The sequence below is a fragment of the Crassostrea angulata genome, chromosome 8, assembly GCF_025612915.1.
Source record: "Crassostrea angulata isolate pt1a10 chromosome 8, ASM2561291v2, whole genome shotgun sequence".
NCBI classification, from domain to species: Eukaryota; Metazoa; Mollusca; class Bivalvia; order Ostreida; family Ostreidae; genus Magallana; species Magallana angulata.
In genome coordinates this window covers 56,364,605-56,385,589 of record NC_069118.1, presented here as the reverse complement: position 1 = coordinate 56,385,589, position 20,985 = coordinate 56,364,605, and the positions used below count along the sequence as shown (strand labels likewise).

At 34.7% G+C, this 20,985-nt stretch overlaps 1 protein-coding gene across 1 annotated transcript in view; it reads right to left on the bottom strand.

Moving 5' to 3' along the window:
- The window catches only part of LOC128158465 (glutamine--tRNA ligase-like), a 30,195-nt gene extending 9,717 nt beyond the window's left edge, over positions 1 to 20,478 (bottom strand). The window contains exons 1-17 of the mRNA XM_052821321.1: positions 20,289 to 20,478; positions 17,451 to 17,604; positions 16,426 to 16,535; positions 15,785 to 15,860; positions 9,693 to 9,817; positions 9,157 to 9,226; positions 8,481 to 8,552; positions 8,072 to 8,157; positions 7,350 to 7,436; positions 6,108 to 6,207; positions 4,967 to 5,154; positions 4,158 to 4,288; positions 2,914 to 3,006; positions 2,468 to 2,605; positions 2,021 to 2,108; positions 1,611 to 1,696; positions 110 to 272 (exon numbers count right to left, since the gene is read on the bottom strand). Of these exons, the coding sequence (XP_052677281.1) occupies positions 110 to 272; positions 1,611 to 1,696; positions 2,021 to 2,108; positions 2,468 to 2,605; positions 2,914 to 3,006; positions 4,158 to 4,288; positions 4,967 to 5,154; positions 6,108 to 6,207; positions 7,350 to 7,436; positions 8,072 to 8,157; positions 8,481 to 8,552; positions 9,157 to 9,226; positions 9,693 to 9,817; positions 15,785 to 15,860; positions 16,426 to 16,535; positions 17,451 to 17,604; positions 20,289 to 20,402 (1,881 nt within the window). The 5' untranslated portion in view covers positions 20,403 to 20,478. The remainder of the gene's footprint in view (positions 1 to 109; positions 273 to 1,610; positions 1,697 to 2,020; positions 2,109 to 2,467; positions 2,606 to 2,913; positions 3,007 to 4,157; positions 4,289 to 4,966; positions 5,155 to 6,107; positions 6,208 to 7,349; positions 7,437 to 8,071; positions 8,158 to 8,480; positions 8,553 to 9,156; positions 9,227 to 9,692; positions 9,818 to 15,784; positions 15,861 to 16,425; positions 16,536 to 17,450; positions 17,605 to 20,288) is intronic.
- Positions 20,479 to 20,985: the final 507 nt, after the last annotated feature.

Genomic DNA, 20,985 nt, shown 5'->3' with positions numbered 1-20,985 from the left:
GAGATTTTCAAAACTTTCTTTGACTTCAGAACCACTACTATGCAAATCTAACTAGAGTACTCATCTCTACTCAATTGCCAACAACTGTCATCTTAGAACCATCATGTACCTCTCTGAAGTCGGACTTTTCTATGTAAATCACTGGTTTGAAGCTGATGCTGTGAGATCCACGCTTTTCGTCTGCAGGGAAGTTTGGTACGGTCAGTGATGTAGCCTGGTCAGGCGGAAAGTTTGTGATTGTCACCTTAAGAGGGTCAAGAACAGCCATTGCTCTGAAATTTGTGATAAAAAGAAATTATGTGGCAATTCGACCTATAAAGTCAAGAGAACATTTATTCAACTGAAACAACATCTAATTATTTAAAAATAATGACAGTTTAATTGTGTAATTTTAATGATACAGATGTAGCATGAACCACACACAAGATTAACAAAATGCTGTAAAACAATTTTTATTAGCTAAGTTTTTAATTCACAAACTACTGGAAATAAACTGGATTACAGCGACTAATTTTCGCCTTCAAACCTCATCTACACACATGTTGTTTCATGTTTTTAATCCATAGGACAAAGACTCATTCGCAGTGAGAAATACTCATGACAACGAGGCTCTCACGAACCACGCAAAAATTTCTTACGAATACAAGTTGGTGTACAATTCTAATCATACAAATAATCTACATCTCTTTTTGTCATCGATAAAACTCGGTTTAAACCTCTCTCATATAAAATATCTCATGAAGGCTTCATGTTAACTCTACCGATTTACGCGGAAGTCTACCGTTTTTGGCTCTGTCTCCCGCCTACTTTCGGATTTGAAATTAGCGTGTGACTTTGAATCGGAGGCACACAAAGGCTTTATTAAGTCGCTTGAGTGACAAGTTTTCAAGCATGTGTTTTACATTGAACGATGAAAGAAGCCACTTCCCGTGATTACATTAGTTACAAGACATGTCGATATTATCCTCGCAAAGGAAAAAGAAGCTTTGCAATTCCACACGTGGCTTTAACGAGGACTTAATATATCTTTTAACTTGGCCATAACAGTAAACTTGACTTCAATTTATTGAATGCTGCATTTAATAAATAAGCATGTAAACATCGTTTTGATATTGAAAAAGAATATACGTTTTCCTACTAGTTCTTATATTATATGATCAATTTTGGTAACTTAACCTATTTTTCTGAACAAAGGCAATTGTTAAAGTCTCTGCACTCAAATATTTTCCCTTAAAAATAGCTTACCGGTAATCAAATATATAATGGTAAATGCATGCGAACATTTTTATTGCTAGTGTTAATATTACTAAATTTCAAAGGCTTTTATATTTTAGTTGATATCTTTAAATTAATAAATATAAAAATCTGTGCTTTGAAATATATGCGAAAACGGCCGCGCGCGATGCTACCGCTTTTTGGTTTAAAATCTACCTATTTTTCATCACTGTAGGTTAACATGTATGATGAAGCCTTCAAAAAGAACACTACATGGCAGGTAACTGGATAGATTGACCTAACGGTAGTATGTTGTTTACTAGCTGAAATTTTTTTGTTAACACTAGATAGAGAAGTTCTAGATATGATGCTGTTTATTGGTGGGTTTGACTGACCTTGGAGCTGTGACATTGAGAACGTCCCTGACACAGGACTCCAACATGGAAGGGTCAATCACAGTCTGAGCCATGGTCACGCCCACCTGAAACAACCAATCAAAATCATCATCACATCTACTTTATCCAGTCAGAGTTCAACAAACAATCATTTTTTGTTTTTCATTTTTGAATGTCGTAATCCTGTTTTAAATTTTTAAAAAAACTTCAACAAATAAAAAAAATATTAGATTAAAGGTGTTAAAATCAAAGAAAAAAAAATGGAATCAATGATATACAAGTCTACCATGGTTACTGGGGTACATTCGAAATGAGAAACAGGACTACAATAACAACATCAACATAAACAACTCATATTTAAAGAATGTGGTTTGAAGATAACCATTGGTGATGTAAAGTGTTTGTCTCACCTTGGCACAGAACAGATTGATGGCTTCCGGGGGGAACCCCCTCCTCCTGAGGGCGGTCAGCGTGAACAGTCGGGGGTCGTCCCAGTCCCTGAAAGAGCCACAGACTGTGTCTATAAATACGGCAAGTCTGTGATGTCTAGCAATGACTCATGTACAAAGTACAAAATGTTTAATCCAAGGTTACACACATACATGTGATCCATAACTATTTCTACTCTTAGATCAATAACAACTTGATTTCATTTCAAAATTAAAACACAATACAGTACTATCCATTTATCTTTTTTTTTGGTCTCTTTTCTTCAAACAATTCACATCCATCATTGACTCAGATGCAGTGATGCCTTTTTCTCTTATTTTACACACTGGACTCACTGATAAGTTGTGAACTCTCTCTCTCTCTCTCTCTCTCTCTCTCTCTCTCTCTCTCTCTCCTACTTTACTCACCTGACGTAACCTTCGTTGATAAGTTTGGCGATCTTTCGCTTGGAGACGACGGCGTAGTTCAGATTTAGTCGACCATACTCCCACTGTACTGGACAGTACACATCCAACGCATTACACAGCCAGTAATACGACGACCGCCTAAAACGAGAGGAGTTTTACTTTAACATACAGTACAACTATCTTATTTTTTAATAATATAAATCATGAATTATCATTGTTTATCGTTTTCTTATTCGGAATTTCAATTTTTTATATCAAGTTATTTGATGCCAAAAGAAATAAATTGACCTAATAAAAAATATCTTCATGTAAATGTGAATTAATGTAACATGTTGATCGATTTGTTGTTATGAATAAAGGATTTATCATTGAAATTTTAAGCCAAATTTCATCCATTACCGGTATTTATAAGTAAAAGATAACCCTTTTTCTTCTGGATTGTCTACCTTGATTGGAACTCTTTTGTGCAGAGTGAGTGTGTGATGTTTTCTATGGAGTCACACAGACAATGAGTGTAATCATAAGTTGGGTAGATACACCTGTAATAAAATCATGAACTGTCTAAAACAAATTTAAACATCTTATAGACAGACATAAAAAGGACATAAAAGCTAAAGCATGAATCCACCGATCTTTATTCAACCACAACTTAAAGGGACTTGGACACGATTTGACTTAAAATTTTCAAATTTTATTTTCCATTTTCAATGTTTATACTGATAAATATAGAGGTTTAAAATGCTAAGTCAAAATTTGAAAGTCAAATATCAAGTTATAAGCAAGATACAGAGTTCAAAATTCTCTGTTTTGTAAACAAACTCGAATATTGTCATTTTTTACATATGTGTTGTATTGGCTATTGGCGTAAGTTTCAATCAAATGTATCTTTCTTTTGTTGATAATAGTATTTATGAAGATACTGAATTAGTTTAAATTGTTCTTACTTGTCATTTTGTCAAAGAAATGAGAATTCTCTTCATTACATTTTTTGTAAACAACTATAAGACTCGAGCTTTGTTTACATAACAACCAATTCTTACCTCTGTATCTCGCTTGTAGCTTGACTTTAACATTCAATATTTTGGTCAATCATTTAAATGCACCAGTAAACCATTTTATACATAAAAAATAAAAATAAAATTTTTGATAAATCATGTCCAAGTCCCTTTAACATATTAACATTAAGCATAGTTGACATTAAACAGGAAGCTGGCATCCAATTGGTACACAAATATATCCCACGATATGGCATGCCTAAACAAATACAGGTAGTGTGTTAAAATTTCAAGCATTGGCTATTTATAGTTGCTGAGAAATCTTTGACCAAAATTTGTTTGAAAATTTAGGCTAAAAATAAACAAATTCATCATTTAACAGGAAGTTGACTTCTGATTGGTACAAAAATATATCCCAGGATATGGCATGCCTAAATAAATAGTGTGTTGAAATTTGAAGCATCTGCTGTAAATAGTTGCTGAGAAAAATGCGATAGAAATATTTGTTACAGATGGACAGACAGAAGGACAGACACTGACACACAAGGGTAAAACAGTATACCCCTTCTCCTTTGGAGCGGGGGTATAATTACCACTTGTCCCCTGTTGGTGGTGTTGGTGGTAGGGGGTGGGACTTATCTGACATACCACTTATTCCCTGTGCGGTGGTGGGGGGTGAGACTTATCTGACTTACCACTTGTCCCCTGTGCGGTGGTGGGGGGTGAACTTGATTCTGTAGGCCACTGGATCCTTCTTTCCCTCCTCTAGAGTTGTCTTCATCCTTAGAGTTGCTTCCCCTTCTCCAATCTTTCCATTTTTCATATCCTTCATTTAGATATAGCCAGAATAAATAGTATTACCAGACAAGTTTAAGTAGAGTGTCAGTATTAGATAGATGAATATAAAATCACTCATGACACCTTATACATGAGGTACACTTGCAGTACTTATAATCTGTCAGCTAGGTTATGTAAGTTTTCTTCAAGTTATAAAAATATAATTTTTACTATAACTTCCTTGTGTCAAACATATAACTTAAAGCCATAAATGTTGTAAAACGATAATCACTCTATCAATCTTACAACAACAAAAATTATCCTTTTTAATTGATTACAACATGGTTTTCATTCATACCCATGCATTATTATAACAATGCATCATTATTGAATTCATATCAACCTTAGCTTTGAAAGATATTAAAATAAATCAAGTTTAACTGATGAGTGTGCAGTGACACTGTCATATAAATATTTGAAAACTCCAACTACAATAGATGTATCTCAATCATTCATTCACTCCTTTAACCCCCCCCCCCCCCCCCCCCCCAACCAAACATGCATAGAGTGGTCCGATTGACAGACCACAACCTGTGGGGGATCCTCTATAGGGCAGCCCATCCATCTCATCCACTATCACTCCCATTCCCTCCCCAACTGTCAAAGTCCAACCTCAACCTTCAACACAACCCCCCCCCCCCTCAAAGACTAACAGATTGTGACCTACTTCAAACAGCTGCAGTGACTCCTCTATGGGGCGGTCCCTCCATGGGGAGTCCGGCGTATCAAACCCCTTCAGATCCTCAGACTTCATGTGACACACGTAGGCGTGGCCACGCTTGATCAGATCAACAGCGTACGCGTAAAGTTTGTCAAAGTTGTCCGAGGCGTGGGTCACCTGGAATGGCTTGTACCCTAAAGGAAAACAAGTTAAAATAATTACAGCAATCGATGTAACAGAAGTATTGTTATATAACGGTAAAAATAATTCGATTATGTTTTATTGAAAACAAATCTAACAGCTTGTCATGCTCAGAATAAACAAAAAATTCTAAAAGATTCTGGACAATAACATGTACTATACACAGTGATGGTGTACTGAAAAAGGGCTTTAGAGTTAGTAAATGTTTGGTAAATCTTTTATACCATAATTTGCTGAATATAATTCATTGTGTATATTTGGGTTTCAAATTTGTGAAAAAAGTAGTTTGGGTGTATGATGCTCACTAACACTGTTGACAAAAATGTTAAGGTGGTTCAGGGAAATGGGGAAAATTTTATATTCAGGATGTGATGTTTCTGATGCGGATTTTTTAAAAGTCTTGACTTTCTGCATAGCGGTAATCTTCAAACATCTTGAAGGGCTGTGGTATGCTAACCAGACCAGGCCTGATATCGTAATCTTTTGCACAGATCTATTGATAACATCTGTAATGGCAGCCTACAGGGAGATGGTGAATGCACAGCTCTGATTGCCAAGTAAACAGTTTATATTAATTTTACAAGGCTATTTTAATTTAATTTATCTAGGGCAAACATTTTCTGCTAAATACGCCCAAACAATAATTTAATGTTTTAAAAATGTGGTAAACAAACAGAGGTAATGTTACTGATTAACTTGGTTCCGGTACTTTAAAAACCTATTTCTTGTGCGCATATAGCTGGCGATGCAGAAGAAAAATTTGCATAAAATGCCATACTGGACTATCGCTAGAAGACTGTCAAGCATGGCTTAATGCCTTAAAAAGTGTCAAAATTCTATTTGGGTGTATATTACGCACCCCATTTCTTGCAAAGAAGTTTTCTAGAAAAAAATGTGTATTATATTTGGCAAATTACGGTATTCAAGATAATGGACATCATCTTACCGAGCCACTCCACCATGTTTTTGATGGCAGTGAAGAATTTCTCCTCTTCTTTCTCAGGGTTGGTATCGTCGTATCTCAGATACGTGTTTCCGCCGTGCTTCTACAATGTCAGATTCATAATAACATGTCAAAATTGGTATCAATACAAAAATGGTTTATATGGACCAAATTGACAATTAAAGCAATATGAGCTGTATTTTTTAGAATTTTATTTTGTTGCAAAAACCTGCTAGTATGATAAGTCTACATGTAACTTAAACTTTTATGATAAATAAGGTTTGAAAAAATCATTAATATTTGTCAAAGGAGATATTTCTCTTCTAAGGAATATATAGCAAATCAATTTTTGTACAGGACGACAATAATTCAATTTTGCTCCAAATAAGGCTTCTTAACAGCCTTTTCCACAAAAATATGGCTAACAGAAATTTAAATACTATGATATTTTTGTCATTTAGGTAGAAAAGAACATTTTAGTAAAAAAAAAATTCACCATGAAAAATGCAGCTCATATTGCTTTAAACCAATTTTGCAAAAAAAAATTATGAGTCACACACTATAAAGTCTCGTTTTTAACACACACTTTTTTTTCAGCCAAGATTTGAAAGTGTGAGGCGCTTGTTAAACATAGAAACAAAATTTTATTCCTTTTTTTTCAAGCCGTGATTCTGAATACTGCAGGAGAATGACTGCTGATATCGTATGTTATGCAAGTTGCATGAGAGTAAACTAAACTTACTTTGTCCAAATACCTTATTCTTAATTTTATTTCCACATATTTAAAGAAACGTTTCTTCACAATGTTTATAATTTAACATTTATCAAATAATTAGAATAATTAATCAGTTAAATCATTTTTGTTGTTGTAGTTTTGGTTTTGATCGACAAACAATATTACTTTTCAGCATTTTGAATACATTATTAACACATGCATATTGATCACTTTTCAAAATTTTCAATTAAAAATTTCTTCTTTTTTAGGGGTGCATATTAAACAAAGGAACAGCTTTTTTTATCACCCAACTTTGGGAGTGTGTATTATACACAGGTGCATGCAATAAACCAGATTTTACGGTATAAACATGATAAATGTTGAATTCATTTTCATTTTGTTTTTATAATGTCTTAATTTTTTTTTTCAAATCTACTTTTAGCTTGAAAAATGAACCAACTTTTAAGCAGTCAAACATCTTTAATTCCATTATTTCATTAAAAGTTTTCTGAATGCCAATTCACACTGACCTTTGCATACCCAAAGTTGAAGTTGATGGCTTTGGCATGCCCAATGTGGAGGATTCCATTTGGTTCTGGTGGAAAACGGGTGTGAACCTGCACAGTGACAAAGGTCAGATTCTAATTCATCTACAGGTAATTTGTTATACCTCTAAGAGATATTGAAAAGCTTTCCAACATATGCACATTCCAAATCTCTGTTCTTACTTTTCTCCAAATCTCAGTACTTATCTTCCCACAATTTCAATTCTAATCTTCCATAAAATTCTGTTTTCACCTTCCCTTCAATCTTGTACAGATGATTCTGTAGTTATCTTTCCCCCATCTCATCGAGATGATTTTTACCTTTTCCCCATCATCGAGATGATTCTTACCTTTTCCCCCATCTCATTGAGATGATTCTTACCTTTTCCCCAATCTCATTGAGATGATTCTTATCTTTTCCAGTTTTTCCCAATTTCAGTGAGATGATTCTAACCTTTCCTCTTATCTCCGAGATATTATTTATAACTTTCCCCAATCTTATTAGAAACGATTTTTAACTCCTCCCTATCTCAAGAGATGATTCTAAACTTTTCTGCAATCTCAGTGAGAGGATTTTTACCTTTCCCGCAATCTCAGTGAGACGATTTTTACCCTTCCCCCAATCTCAGTGAGACGATTTTTACCTTTCCCCAATCTCAGTGATATGATTCTTACCTTTCCCCCAATCTAAGTGAAGCAATTCTTACCTTTCCCCCAATCTCGGTGAGATGTTTCTTCAGTAGGTCCATTGTGGATGGAGTGATGACATAGCCATCTGTTTTATAGTTCTCTCCTACAGGAAGATACACACAATGTCAAGGACGTTAATACAAAGGATGACAACTCTTCAAGGACAGGTCAAGGTCATTAATCAGGATACACTCTGTTCCTACATACTGATTGTCACTAATGAAAAGTTTTAAAGTTTGCCTTAATAATACAAAAATGAAACAGCAAATGTCTTCTGTTCTTTGAATTCCAATTTATGGAATCTAGGATTCTTTAAGTCACCATATTATTATCATAAAGAAAAGACTGAGAAAACAACACATGTATCTAAAATCAATGTGACTGTCCTTCTGTTCCGACAACAATCCTTTCTCTAGTATTATATACCGGGTTTATGGAACTTCATGGCCTGCCCCATTATCTCCATGAAACTCTTCACCTCTCCAGCATCACTCACAACTGTGAAAGAAACAAGAAAAATGCAAATCCAATGATGTCTAATTTCACAAACAATACTAAAATTGTTTATTTAGATAACTTCATTAACTTCTGAGACAGATTAATTAAAATGGTAGCATATATATGCAAATTGAGTGCTTTGTTTATCACTTGTGTGTACATAAAATTGTAGATGAAGTTTAACACTGTTTTATGACCTACAGCTCTATAAGTTACTGTGGTTTTATTAGTATTCATGGGTATGAATTTTCGTCGATGAAAATCACAGTTTCAATGATACCTAAATTTGTGGCCAATGACCCTATTGATACAAAATATTCATAGAAATTGCACTTCAATGAACACTTTATATCATGGATCAACTTAATAACAAAATCGACGAAAATTGGTATTCAGCGAATATTGATGAAACCACAGTATTTTGGTGAGGCAGAATGATCAACTCTGTACACAGAGGAAAATTGTGAATTACTGATTCAACTTATAAATCAAGAGCCGTGATTCTCAACAGTGTGCATACCATGCAGGTACACATTGTCTGTTACTTACCAGTTATACATTTAGAGTCTGAATTATTCATACATACATATTTACTGTAACTTACAACTATCGGTGGGCGGGAACTCTTTCTTCACTCCCTGTTTGGCCCCACTGTTGTTCTGTTCCTTAGTAGCCTACACAACAAAACAATGGAAAAGATACAGTGATAGCACATAACTTACAACCCATCTTTAACAGTCAAACCTTAGACAAACTAAAGGGGCCAAGAAAAGACTCTGAGTTATAATGATTGAGAAATTCAGTATTGTGGTTAAAATGCAGAGAGATAATGTGATAAAGACTAAAATTACTCATTCCAAAATATCCATGATCATATCCAATATAGCAAAGTTTGAAATACCAATGTTCATACCCCTATTCTGTTTAGCCTAATGGTTCAAAACCTGATATCCTACTCTTGCATATTGGCTGGTTTTTCTAAGTCTTACAACTTTTTGTTGTATGATTTTTTTGCATTATCTCATCTTTTTATCAACAGGGGTTTTTTAAGCCTATTGCCTTTTGCTAGGTTTTATTTTCCAAGTTGTATTCAGGTCTCTTGATGTAGCTGGGTTTTGGGGTTGTATTCAGGTCTCTTACCTTCTGTTTGACTGGTTTTTCTAGGTCCGCCTCTGTCTTTGGACCCAGCAAGTCCAACACCTGCATATCTACCTCATTCTTCACAATCTTGCCGTCTGCAAACTTCAGCTTAGATCGAGCTTCACCTAAAGGTGAATTCAGACACCAAAGTTGTTATCATCTCCAAACAAGAGAGTCAATACCATCTAACATTGCAGAAATTGATCACTATGCATAGTTACTTAATTTACCTCATCATCATAAACGCACTGTCAGTCTCCCATATATGCATAAGCTTACTGACTGTGGGCCAACTTAATGAACTTTTCTTGTTCACATGAATAATTCTTGCCTTATTTTGATTGGCTCCTTCACACTTTCATTGAAGAAATTTTACCAATCATATTAATCTGGAGCATGCATCTATCAAAAGCATGTTTTCATAACATGATTGTGTGTGTGTTATTACTGTTAGTGATGGGAATCGGTGAGATTTTCATAATTGATAATTGGTTTCCCGCAACTAACTAATTATCGATTATAATCGGAAATTTTTAAAAAATAAATGTAAATAAACAAGTTACAAGAACAGACTCATTACTAGGCTTTCGTAATTTGATTTACTTAGTATTTCTAGCGATAAAAAAAACTATATTCAAAAGATTTTCCTTTGTAGGCAGTCCAACAATAATTTTCTTGAAACCAAAATGCGTCCAAATTCTAGAATGTGCTATATTTCCCGAGTAAGAATAGCGAGCTCGTCTGACTTGTCAGCAATTTTCAGACCGCGCGCCTTTTTAGGGTTTAGATAGTTTGCGTCTAGAATATTCTGTTCATGATATGTGCTCGTTGAAAGGGAAAAAAACCTTAACCGATTAATCGTAATGAAACCTTTTATGATCGAGCGCTTAGAATGCGATAACAATCGATTGATTTTCGATTATAATCGATGATTGGAACATCACTAATTACTGTACCTCTAAAAACTAAAAAAAGTTCGCTTTCTTATTGGTGAATTAAGAATAATAAACATTTGCAACAAAAAGGTTCAGTGAGTTGGCCAATGGTCTGCAAGCATAACAATATATCTGCGAGGGAATGCTAACTAGTGATATTACATTTTAGAATAAATTTTTTCGTTATGTCACAAATTAGATAATTTTATTACTATGCCCTGAAAATTGCTGAATAACACCGGAAATAGTTATATTGCCCTCCCGGAAAAAGTTATATTTCACAGGAAATGGTTATATTGCCTTCCCGAAACTGTTATATCATCCTTGCATGCAATCATTCTGCATATTAATTACATCGGGTTCGGAATTTAGCTAAGCAAACGTATACAGTTCCTCAAAAATCGGTGACAGGAAAGCCTGGTCAGTAGTGTTATGTCGCCCTCTGCCTTCGGCATCAGGCTACATAACATTCCAGGGCTTTCCTGTCACCTCGGGGCAAATATTCTGGTATGTCGCCCTCAAAGCCATGTAATACAGTGGGGCCTCAGATATCCGGATGCCAGATAACCGGACGCTTCAGTTTACGGACGATTTTATTTGGGAACAGATTTTTTATATGTTATTTTGTCTCATTTATCCGGAATTCCGCATTCCGGATCCGGACGGTCTGTTTTTACCACAAAACACTGATTTACTACTTATCTTGCTTCATTTAAGCGGACGGTAAAATTTGATGATACCATACTCAGTACAAAAAATTACCCCTGTCAATTAAGTTTCACACCTTTTTTACATGCTAGATCCTCATGAGTAGCTTGTATAAAAACACTGACCTCCCAAACCACTTTCAACAAGAGGCCCAGGGGCCACATCGCTCACCTGAGCAACAATTGCCTTAATTCTGATCAAATTAGCATTACAGTATCAAAATATCTTGACAACTAAGTACAGTAGATCTTGCTAAAAAAAATAGAAAATCTGCCAATTTTTATCCACCTCTTTTTTTTGGTAAATACCAAGCCCCTTTTGTTGTTCTACCTGTAAGAAGATTTTTCTCTATTCCAATTTACCCCCCCCCCCCCTCCATTTCGTGGCCCCCCTTTTCTCTAGGGAATCATGGTTTCATCAAACTTAAATCTGCATAACCTGTGCTTTCACACTAAGTACCGAGTTTTGGACCGAAAACTTTCCCAAAATATTTTTAAAGATTTTTCTCTATATATTCCTATGTAAAAATTCAAACCGCCATCACGGCCCAGCCCTATCACTAGGGACTGTGATTTTGCAAACTTGAATTTACACTATCCGAGGATGCCTCTACACAAGTTTAGGCTTGTCTGGCCAAATAGTCTTTAAAAAGAAGATATTAAAGATTTTCTCTATATATTCCTATGTAAAAATTCATCCCCCATTGTGGCCTCACCATACCCCATGACTATTATTTAAACAAACTTGAATCTTTATGATCTTGGGATGCTTCCACTTAAATTTGGGCTTTCCTGGCCTTATAGTTTTGAGAAGAAGATTTTTAAAGATTTTCTCTATATATAAAAATTTATCCCCCATTGTGGCCCCGCCCTACCCTCAGGGACCATGATTTGAACAAACTTGAATCTACACTATCTGAGGATGCTTCCACTCAAATTTAAGCTTTTCTGGCCCGATAGTTTTTGATAAAAAGATTTTTTAAATTTTTTTTCGATATATTCCTATGTAAAACTCTTGTGGCCCCACCCTACCCCCGGGGACCATAATTTGAACAAACTTGAATCTACACTACTTGAGGATGCTTCCATTTTAATTTGAGCTTTTCTGGCCCGATAGTTTTTTAGAAGAAGATTTTTAAAGATTTTGTCTATATATTTCTATGTAAAACTTGATCCCCTAATTGTGGCCCCACCCTAGCCCCGGAGACCATGATTTGAACAAACTTGAATCTACACTACCTGAGGAAGCTTCCACTTTTATTTGAGCTTTTCTGGCCTCATAATATTTTAGAAGAAGATTTTTAAAGATTTTCTCTATATATTTCTATGTAAAACTTGATCCCCCCATTGTGGCCCCACCCTACCCTTGGGGACCATGATTTGAACAAACTTGAATCTACACTACCTGAGGAAGCTTCCACTTTGATTTGAGCTTCTCTGGCCAAATAATTTTTTAGAAGAAGATTTTTAAAGATTTTCTCTATATATTCCTATGTAAAACTTGATCCCCCCATTGTGGCCCCACCCTACCCCCGGGGACCATGATTTGAACAAACTTGAATCTACACTATCTGAGGAGGCTCCCATTTTAATTTGAGCTTTTCTGGCCTGATAGTTTTTTAGAAGAAGATTTTTAAGGATTTTGTCTATATATTTCTATGTAAAACTTGATCCCCCCATTGTGGCCCCTCCCTACCCCTGGGGACCATGATTTGAACAAACTTGAATCTACACTACCTGAGGATGCCTCCACACAAGTTTGAGCTTTTCAGGCCGAATAGTTTTTGAGAAGAAGATTTTTGAAAAATACCAACAAATTTTCAATAATTCTCAATTATCTCCCCTTTAAAGAGGGCGTGGCCCTTCATTTGAACAAACTTGAATCCCCTTCACCTAGTGGTGCTTTGTGCCAAATTTGGTTGAAATCTGCCCAGTGGTTCTTGAGAAGAAGATGAAAATGTGAAAAGTTTACAACGCCAACGCTGACGACAACGACAACGACGACAGACAACGGACAAATTGTGATCAGAAAAGCTCACTTGAGCCTTTGGCTCAGGTGAGCTAAAAATTGGAAAATTGCGAACAACAGTGTATCACACACATATCACACTTGGACACAAAGAATTTAGCTAGATTCGGTTATCATTATTAGCCGGTTAATATTTCATGACAAAACAATAAAATAAAGCAGAGTTCTTTATATCTAAAAACGTTCATATCAACAGACAATTCTAGCATGTGTTGCTATATGGTATAAAAGGCAAAAAAAAAAAACCTAGTATCAACACTGGGAGCCATTGTATACAAATACATTATCATTCATGACAACAATAGACACATTTCAGATATCCGGACGCTTCACCTATCCAGACGATTGGACTTGGGAATGAAAGCGTCCGGATAACTGAGGCTCCACTGTATATGTATAATATCCCGCTCTGACGTGAATGTACAAAATAAGCAAAGTTGACAGTTTATAGGAAGTTCATAACGAAGTTGTTTAAAAATAAATCCCACCATAAAGAATGCCTAAACGAAGAGAGTGTTGAAAGGACTATGTGCGGTATTATACATTTTTGGCCCCCAAAATAAAAGTTTTATAAAGAGCCTTAAAAGAAGGTGAAAGATAGTTAAATTCATATTGAAAATAAAGGTGTAAAAGGCTATCACAACATTGACGTCATAATGTAGAAATGACGATTGCCTTATTTGGATAAATTGATGTTTACTAGCAAATTACGGGGGTTTTCAGATGGTTTTTCAACTGGGAAAAATCAAGCGAAGGCTTGCTCAAATACCATTTTTTAGTATAATGTGTATAACTATCTGAAGAAAAAGATATGTTAAAATCGTACTTGAGCAGACCTGCGCTCTATACTTCAGAATGAAAAATATAAAGCAAAAATGAGAATATTTTCATTTGTTTGCAAATTTGTGGGAATAAGGTCATTTAGTTGACATCATAGATAAACAGCGAATGAGCAATGATGACTAAAATCAAGATAAAAGTTATAAGCATCCTCTGTACAATGATATATGAAGATTTGATTTCTATACGATACTATTTAAAAAGTGGTTGAAATCAGGGGCAGATATTTCACCATACCGCACATAGTCCTTTAAACCATTTGTGATGAATAGTTGCTGAGAAATCTTTGACAAAATTTTGTTAAAAAATTTAGACTGAAAACTAGGTGTACTGTGAGCAAGCTCGCAATTGATACCCCCGCTAAGAAAAAATCATAACTTGTATTTTTTCTATTATAGAAAATATTGGATGAATCGATTTCACCGTCCATTTTTTATAGATAACAACTGCTCTATTTTTTGAAACTGTTAATGCTAATATGAGTATACAAAGTAATTTCTATTCTTTAAATTCCATTTAAGTTCAAGTTATCTGTTAATACACGAGGACATTAGCATCCTTATGTTAAAAACAAAATTCCACATGTCAAGCAGCCATTTAATATATAAACATTTTGAATTATTGGTATAGTGAGCCTGATTTTTTTTTAAACAATGACCTTGAACTTCCTCAATTGACCTTGGGTCAAGGTCATGACACACCCTCAGGTTATAAGCAATCTTGATGTGAATTAAGAACTTCCAAGGTTTCTCCATAGAAAGATATGGGCTGGACACAAATTTTGCACTTTTTTTGCCAGTGACCTTGACTAAATGACCTTGGTCAAGGTCAGAACACACCCTTAAGTCATAAGGAATCTTTGTGTGAAGTAAGAACTTTCAATGTTTTTCCATTAAAAAGATATGGACCAGACACGAATTTTGCACTTTTTCTGCCAGTGACCTTGACCTTGCCCAAATGACCTTAGGTCAAGGCCATGACACACCCTTAGGTCATAAGCAATCTTTGTGTGAAGTAAGAACTTCCAATGTTTCTCCATAAGAAAGATATGGACTGGACACGAATTGAACAGACAGACGGACGGACAAGGTGATTCCTATATATCCCCCCAAAATTCGTTTGCGGTATAATAAACAAAGTCATTATTTTACAGGAAAGTGATGTCTGATTGGTACAAAAATTAATCTTACGATATGGCATACCTAAACAAAGAGTTTGATAAAATTTCAAGCATCTGTGATAAATAGTTGCACATAATCTGTGAAAAATGTGACAGTTCTAGGTTACAGCAAGACAGACAGACGGACAGACAGACACACAAAGGTAAAACAGTACACCCCTCTCTTTCTAAGCAGGGATATTATAATTATCATGTGAGACTGGCCATGGGCACCTTACAAATGGTTTACTTAATATGAATTTGTTAAATATGAAGGAACACAAAATTAAAAGACATGTGAAGAAGAAAGATATCTATTAACATTTGTTTTGATGAAAAAGACTATGAAACAATTTTTTAAATTAATATATGTGATTGATGCTATCAAAGACAGAGGCAAAATCAAGGGAAGATAACTTTACCCATCAGTGTCCCCATGTTGAACTTATATCTCTTCTCTTGTAGTTCCTTCTTATACTTCCCAATCACTTCCTCTACCTGAAATAAACCACGAGCTGGTGATTACAGACACCAGTTTAGAGCAGAGCAAGGCACACAAGATGAGAGGCTGCTTCAAAAAATCCAAATTATTGGCAGGGATAAATGTTTATATTATAGTGAGAGAAATATCTAAATATGACAAGTTTTTAATGGCACAAATCAGGCCCTGGGGCCATAAAAGTTAGATGAGCTCACTTTTGATCTCAGTCTCACTTTTACAAAAGGAACACATAGTGGAAAAGTGAGATTGAGATCAAAAGTGAGCTCGTCTAAGTTTTATGGCCCCGGGGCCTGATGTTTTCATGTACCCGTTATGTAGAATACAGAATAGAAAATAAAATTTAAAATTGTGTAATCTATGGAGCATTAAATCTCAAAATGTACATAGCACCACGTCACCTGTAACCACTGATAGCACCACGTCACCTGCAACCACTGATAGCACCACGTCACCTGTAACCACTGATAGGGTGCTGTCACTAACCCTGCCCTTACTGACCTTAGTTTCTCTTGTATGTAAATAAATTAAAAACAAAATACTTCAGGGTAAACCATCACTTACCGCCGCCTCAATCTGGTCGGGGGTAATCACCACTCCTACACCACTCTCCCATTCAAACTTGGCCCAGTCCACCGGGGGGAGGGGGTGATGTAGCAAGTAGTCCAGGGCAGCTACAACAAAACGTCTCAGGATCAATGGAGTAGAACATATCAATTTCATTGTAATATAATACATCATATTGAATAAGCAGCTAAATTATATTAGGAATCATCAATGTCAAAGTTGTTTTGAAAAAAATCTTTTACATTACTTTTATCTTTAATTGCAGCATATCAAAATTACTGATAGAAAATTCTAAATGTTTAAATTTTTCTTGCAAGTGATTAATAAGGATTGATTGAGCATTGAGCATTTCTTGCACATTGATAATCGGATAATCAAACTACTTTTTTCTATACTTAGAAAGCTAAACAAATTCATTTTTTATTGAACATTACAAAAGCATAATCTAAATGTGTTTTGAATCTGACAAAGACAACTAATTAAAAAAAAATTCAAATTCCAAGGCTGAAAAAAAAATCGTTAAGTAGGAGCAATTTTGATGGGAGTGCATCAAACAAATCAATTTTTAAGTTTGGCCTAAATTGCTGCTCAAAACCTACCATTAAGCTGTATTACACTGTATTTCTTATCTACCTATGAGCTGTATCTAATTGTTAAAATGTTAACCTACCATTTTAAAAGCTGTGTTTAGTTGTTAACCTATCATTAAGCTGTATTTTGCTGTAAACCTACCATTGAGCTGTATTTCACTGTAAACCTACCATTGAGCTGTATTTCACTGTAAACCTACCATTGAGCTGTATTTCCCTGTAAACCTACCATTGAGCTGTATTTCACTGTAAACCTACCATTGAGCTGTATTTCCCTGTAAACCTACCATTGAGCTGTAATTCACTGTAAACCTACCATTGAGCTGTATTTCACTGTAAACCTACCATTGAGCTGTATTTCCCTTTAAACCTACCATTGAGCTGTATTTCACTGTAAACCTACCATTGAGCTGTATTTCACTGTAAACCTACCATTGAGCTGTATTTCACTGTTGATCTTGCGGGTGATGACATACTCCACTAGCATTGACTGGTGGCCCTTAATCTGGGTCTTTAGTTTTGTTGCGATGTTATACAGAAGCTTTCCACTATCCTTGTCTATTGGTCCTGGTGTAATTTTTGCAGCCTATATCAAGCAATAATGTAAGTAGTCAACTGATTTCAGTCTCTTCATTACATTAAATAGAAAGTAAAGACCATTTTTTTTAATCATCATTCAGTGAGCCTTATATATATAAAATAGAGAGGTTTAGCAGACCAGCATGCATGCGTATTTGTACATGTAGGTTTTAAGTTAGAATTGTGAGTACAAGTACACATAACATTTAAGGTTTAGCAGTCATTAAGAGTACTTGTACACGTTTGTAAACGTTTCAAATGTTTATTTTTACATTCTTTCCTTTCAATCTGAGTTATATTAAAACCTCTACTAATGCGATAAATTAATGTTTCTTTATATCAGTATTTGCATAAATATTACGGCTTTTGAAAAAAAAAAAATAAATAGCCAACAAGAAAATATAACCTACAAGTTTTACCTTACTGGTACTTTGCAATCTATGTTCATTCATGTACATACAAATAGAAAGAGAAACTCGTCATTACAAACACTGATGACTTATTATTGCACAGAATTATTTTAGTTTCTACAAGTACATGTATACCAACATGTTGGTTTGCTAGACCTCTCTATTGATTTCCATCAATGAATCTTCATAGATTATTGGTACATGTATAATAAATATATCATTTCAATTTACAAAATTCTGGAAGTAAAGTTGATCCAATGATTTCCAAACTGCAAATAAGTAAAACTGATTGCAAATTCTAAACAAGTAATTCCATACATGTTAACCTCTAGTGATGTAAAATAGGTAGATTTTGAACCAAAAAGCGGTAGCATTGCAAACGGCCTTTTTCTCGTATATTTCAAAGCATAGATTTTTATGTATGTAAGGGTTTCTGATAAGCAATTAAAGATATCAACTAATTAAAATATAAGACTTTTGAAAATAAATCTTATTTTGTAATATTAACCAGTCTAGACGGACTCCCAAAACGGAGTCAACGGAAGTGAATTTCTGCAAGTATTTTGGACTCCGTTTTGGGAGTCTACGCATGCGCACTTATACAAAAAATGGCGATTTTTCGATGAATACGTGGGGTCCACGAGAAATCATCTTGCAAAGTGCTACATGTGTTGGCAGACTTCTAACATGTTTTAAAAGACCCAGGATATAATTTACTATCGATCGTATTTGCACGAAATAGGTGTTCATTTGCACTTAAGAAAGTTATTTATCTCCGAAGTTGGATGTTTGGACGATGCTTAAAATGTGATATTTTTGTGTTTTTCGTGGAATTTTATCGTTACTAAAAGGTAAATTGCATTAAATTGTACTTTTTTCGTATTGTGTTACAATTTAAAGTCACCAAACACACAAATTGATAAGTGCATAAACGAAAAGGGCCCCGACTACTAACAAAAACTGGCTGCTCTAGCGATGATTAAAAACGTCTTATTTGTTTTGAAAAAATAGAATTGGTAGTTTAAAAACCTAGAAAATCAAACAAATTGTCATTCTAGATACAATAACTCTTAAAATTAAACAGATAATTATCATTTAAACAATATAATCGCTCGCGGCGTTTCCGATGTTAGTTAACCATATTAAATGCATAATTATTCAATATAATTAAGTAATTAAACCTGAAAATGATGAAAATGAGACTATATTTCAACAAACAATGATAAATAATGATATCCAAGCATTTAATTTATTTCTAAAAAGTTTTAGTTATGCGCGATCGAAAATATAGGCGAATTTTTCATTTTAAAAATTAATCTTACGTAATACAAGTAAACAGTTATGAACATTTGACGTAAATATGACAAATAAACGTTCAGAAATGTTTTTGAAAGTTTAAAATTAATTTTTGTCATGTTTTTGGCCAATTTTAGAGATTTCTTTTGAACTAAGGGGCATAACTCATGCGTTGTTTACATTAGAAACGCCATTTTACCGCAATGCATGATGGAGCCAAAGACTCCGTTTTGGGAGTTAACTCCGTTTTGGGAGTCCCGTCTAGACTGTTAACACATGCAATCAAAATGTTTGCATGCATATACCATCATACTGATTACAGGTATTAAATATTTGAGTGCAGAGACTTTAATAATTGCCTTTGTTAAAAAAAAAAGTTATATAAATATAAGTAATAAGGAATCCTTCTTTGAATATTATGAGGTGATAATTTCGGTCGAGGCTTAATCAAATCTATCATAAAGCCCTTCGGGCTTTATTGGATTTGATCACACCCCGACCAAAATGACTCTAGGTATTATTTATTGATAAGATTGCCGACTCCTGTGCTTATATCAATCCAATTTTAAGCTAATTTTGCATACAGTAATATGTATCTTGTAAGGAAGATATTAAAAATATATTGGCAAAATTGATATCAAAGATACAGCCTCTTTCTCTCTCTCCCTCTCTCTCTCTCTCTCTCTCACACACACACACACACACAAATATTCGTTGATGTAAGTTGATAATTGTCAAAATATCACATAGTTGACAATGACTGAATGATGCAAGACGTGTAATTCCTGCGCTCGCCACAACGGTCATATTATTTAAATTATCCCAAATGTTTCCTTGCTTTAACTTTCTTAACAAGCACTGACACGGTACAGTCATCAGTACTTTTAACAGTTTAAGGTACTTCTTGATTCATTACCATATATCAGACAGCATAGTCTGGATATACCGACTACTAGCCTAGCCTACTCGCTATAAAACAACTCACTTGTTCTATGGCGGACTTGAGGTTCTGGGTGACATTATCGTTTTTTAAAGTTTCCTTGGCCTTCTGTTCACTCAGTCCGATGGACACGAAGGTCTCTATAAGATCAGCAGACATACCTACAGTCAGAGAGACGAAAACGTGTCCCGCTTCTCACAATGATGCAATATTTTTCAGAGTGACTTCCCTTTGTTGTATTTGTCAAGTTGTACGTGGAATGTTTAAAGATAATTCTAGGCTACAGTATGTTTTAAAACGTTACCCGCGTACGTAAGTTTATGAGAAATTATGTCTTAGTAAAAACAGGGTCGTATATACAAACAAATCCGTATCTTAAATTGATGATATCTAGTTTGTTTTTTCTAAAATACTGCCATTTGTATATCAGTTACTCAATAGAATTTTCAGGATAGAACATTATTATTCTACAGGTAGCCTTCATGAAGCTTGAGTACTTACTGTATATGTGTTAATGTAAAGGGATAAAAAAAAAACCCCGTTGGTTTGAAAATTTTATTTGTTTTTATTTTATCAGCCTCCCTCGTAGGTTTGTCATTTTGAAGTTAAATTAAATTTGCGCAGCCCTATGTATGAAAAACAGGGAAAAAAACGAGAACACGCGCAAATCTAGATGGGGGTTATGGGGAGGTTCGGACCCCCCCTCCCTTGTAAAATTCAAAAGTCTTTGTATTACATTATA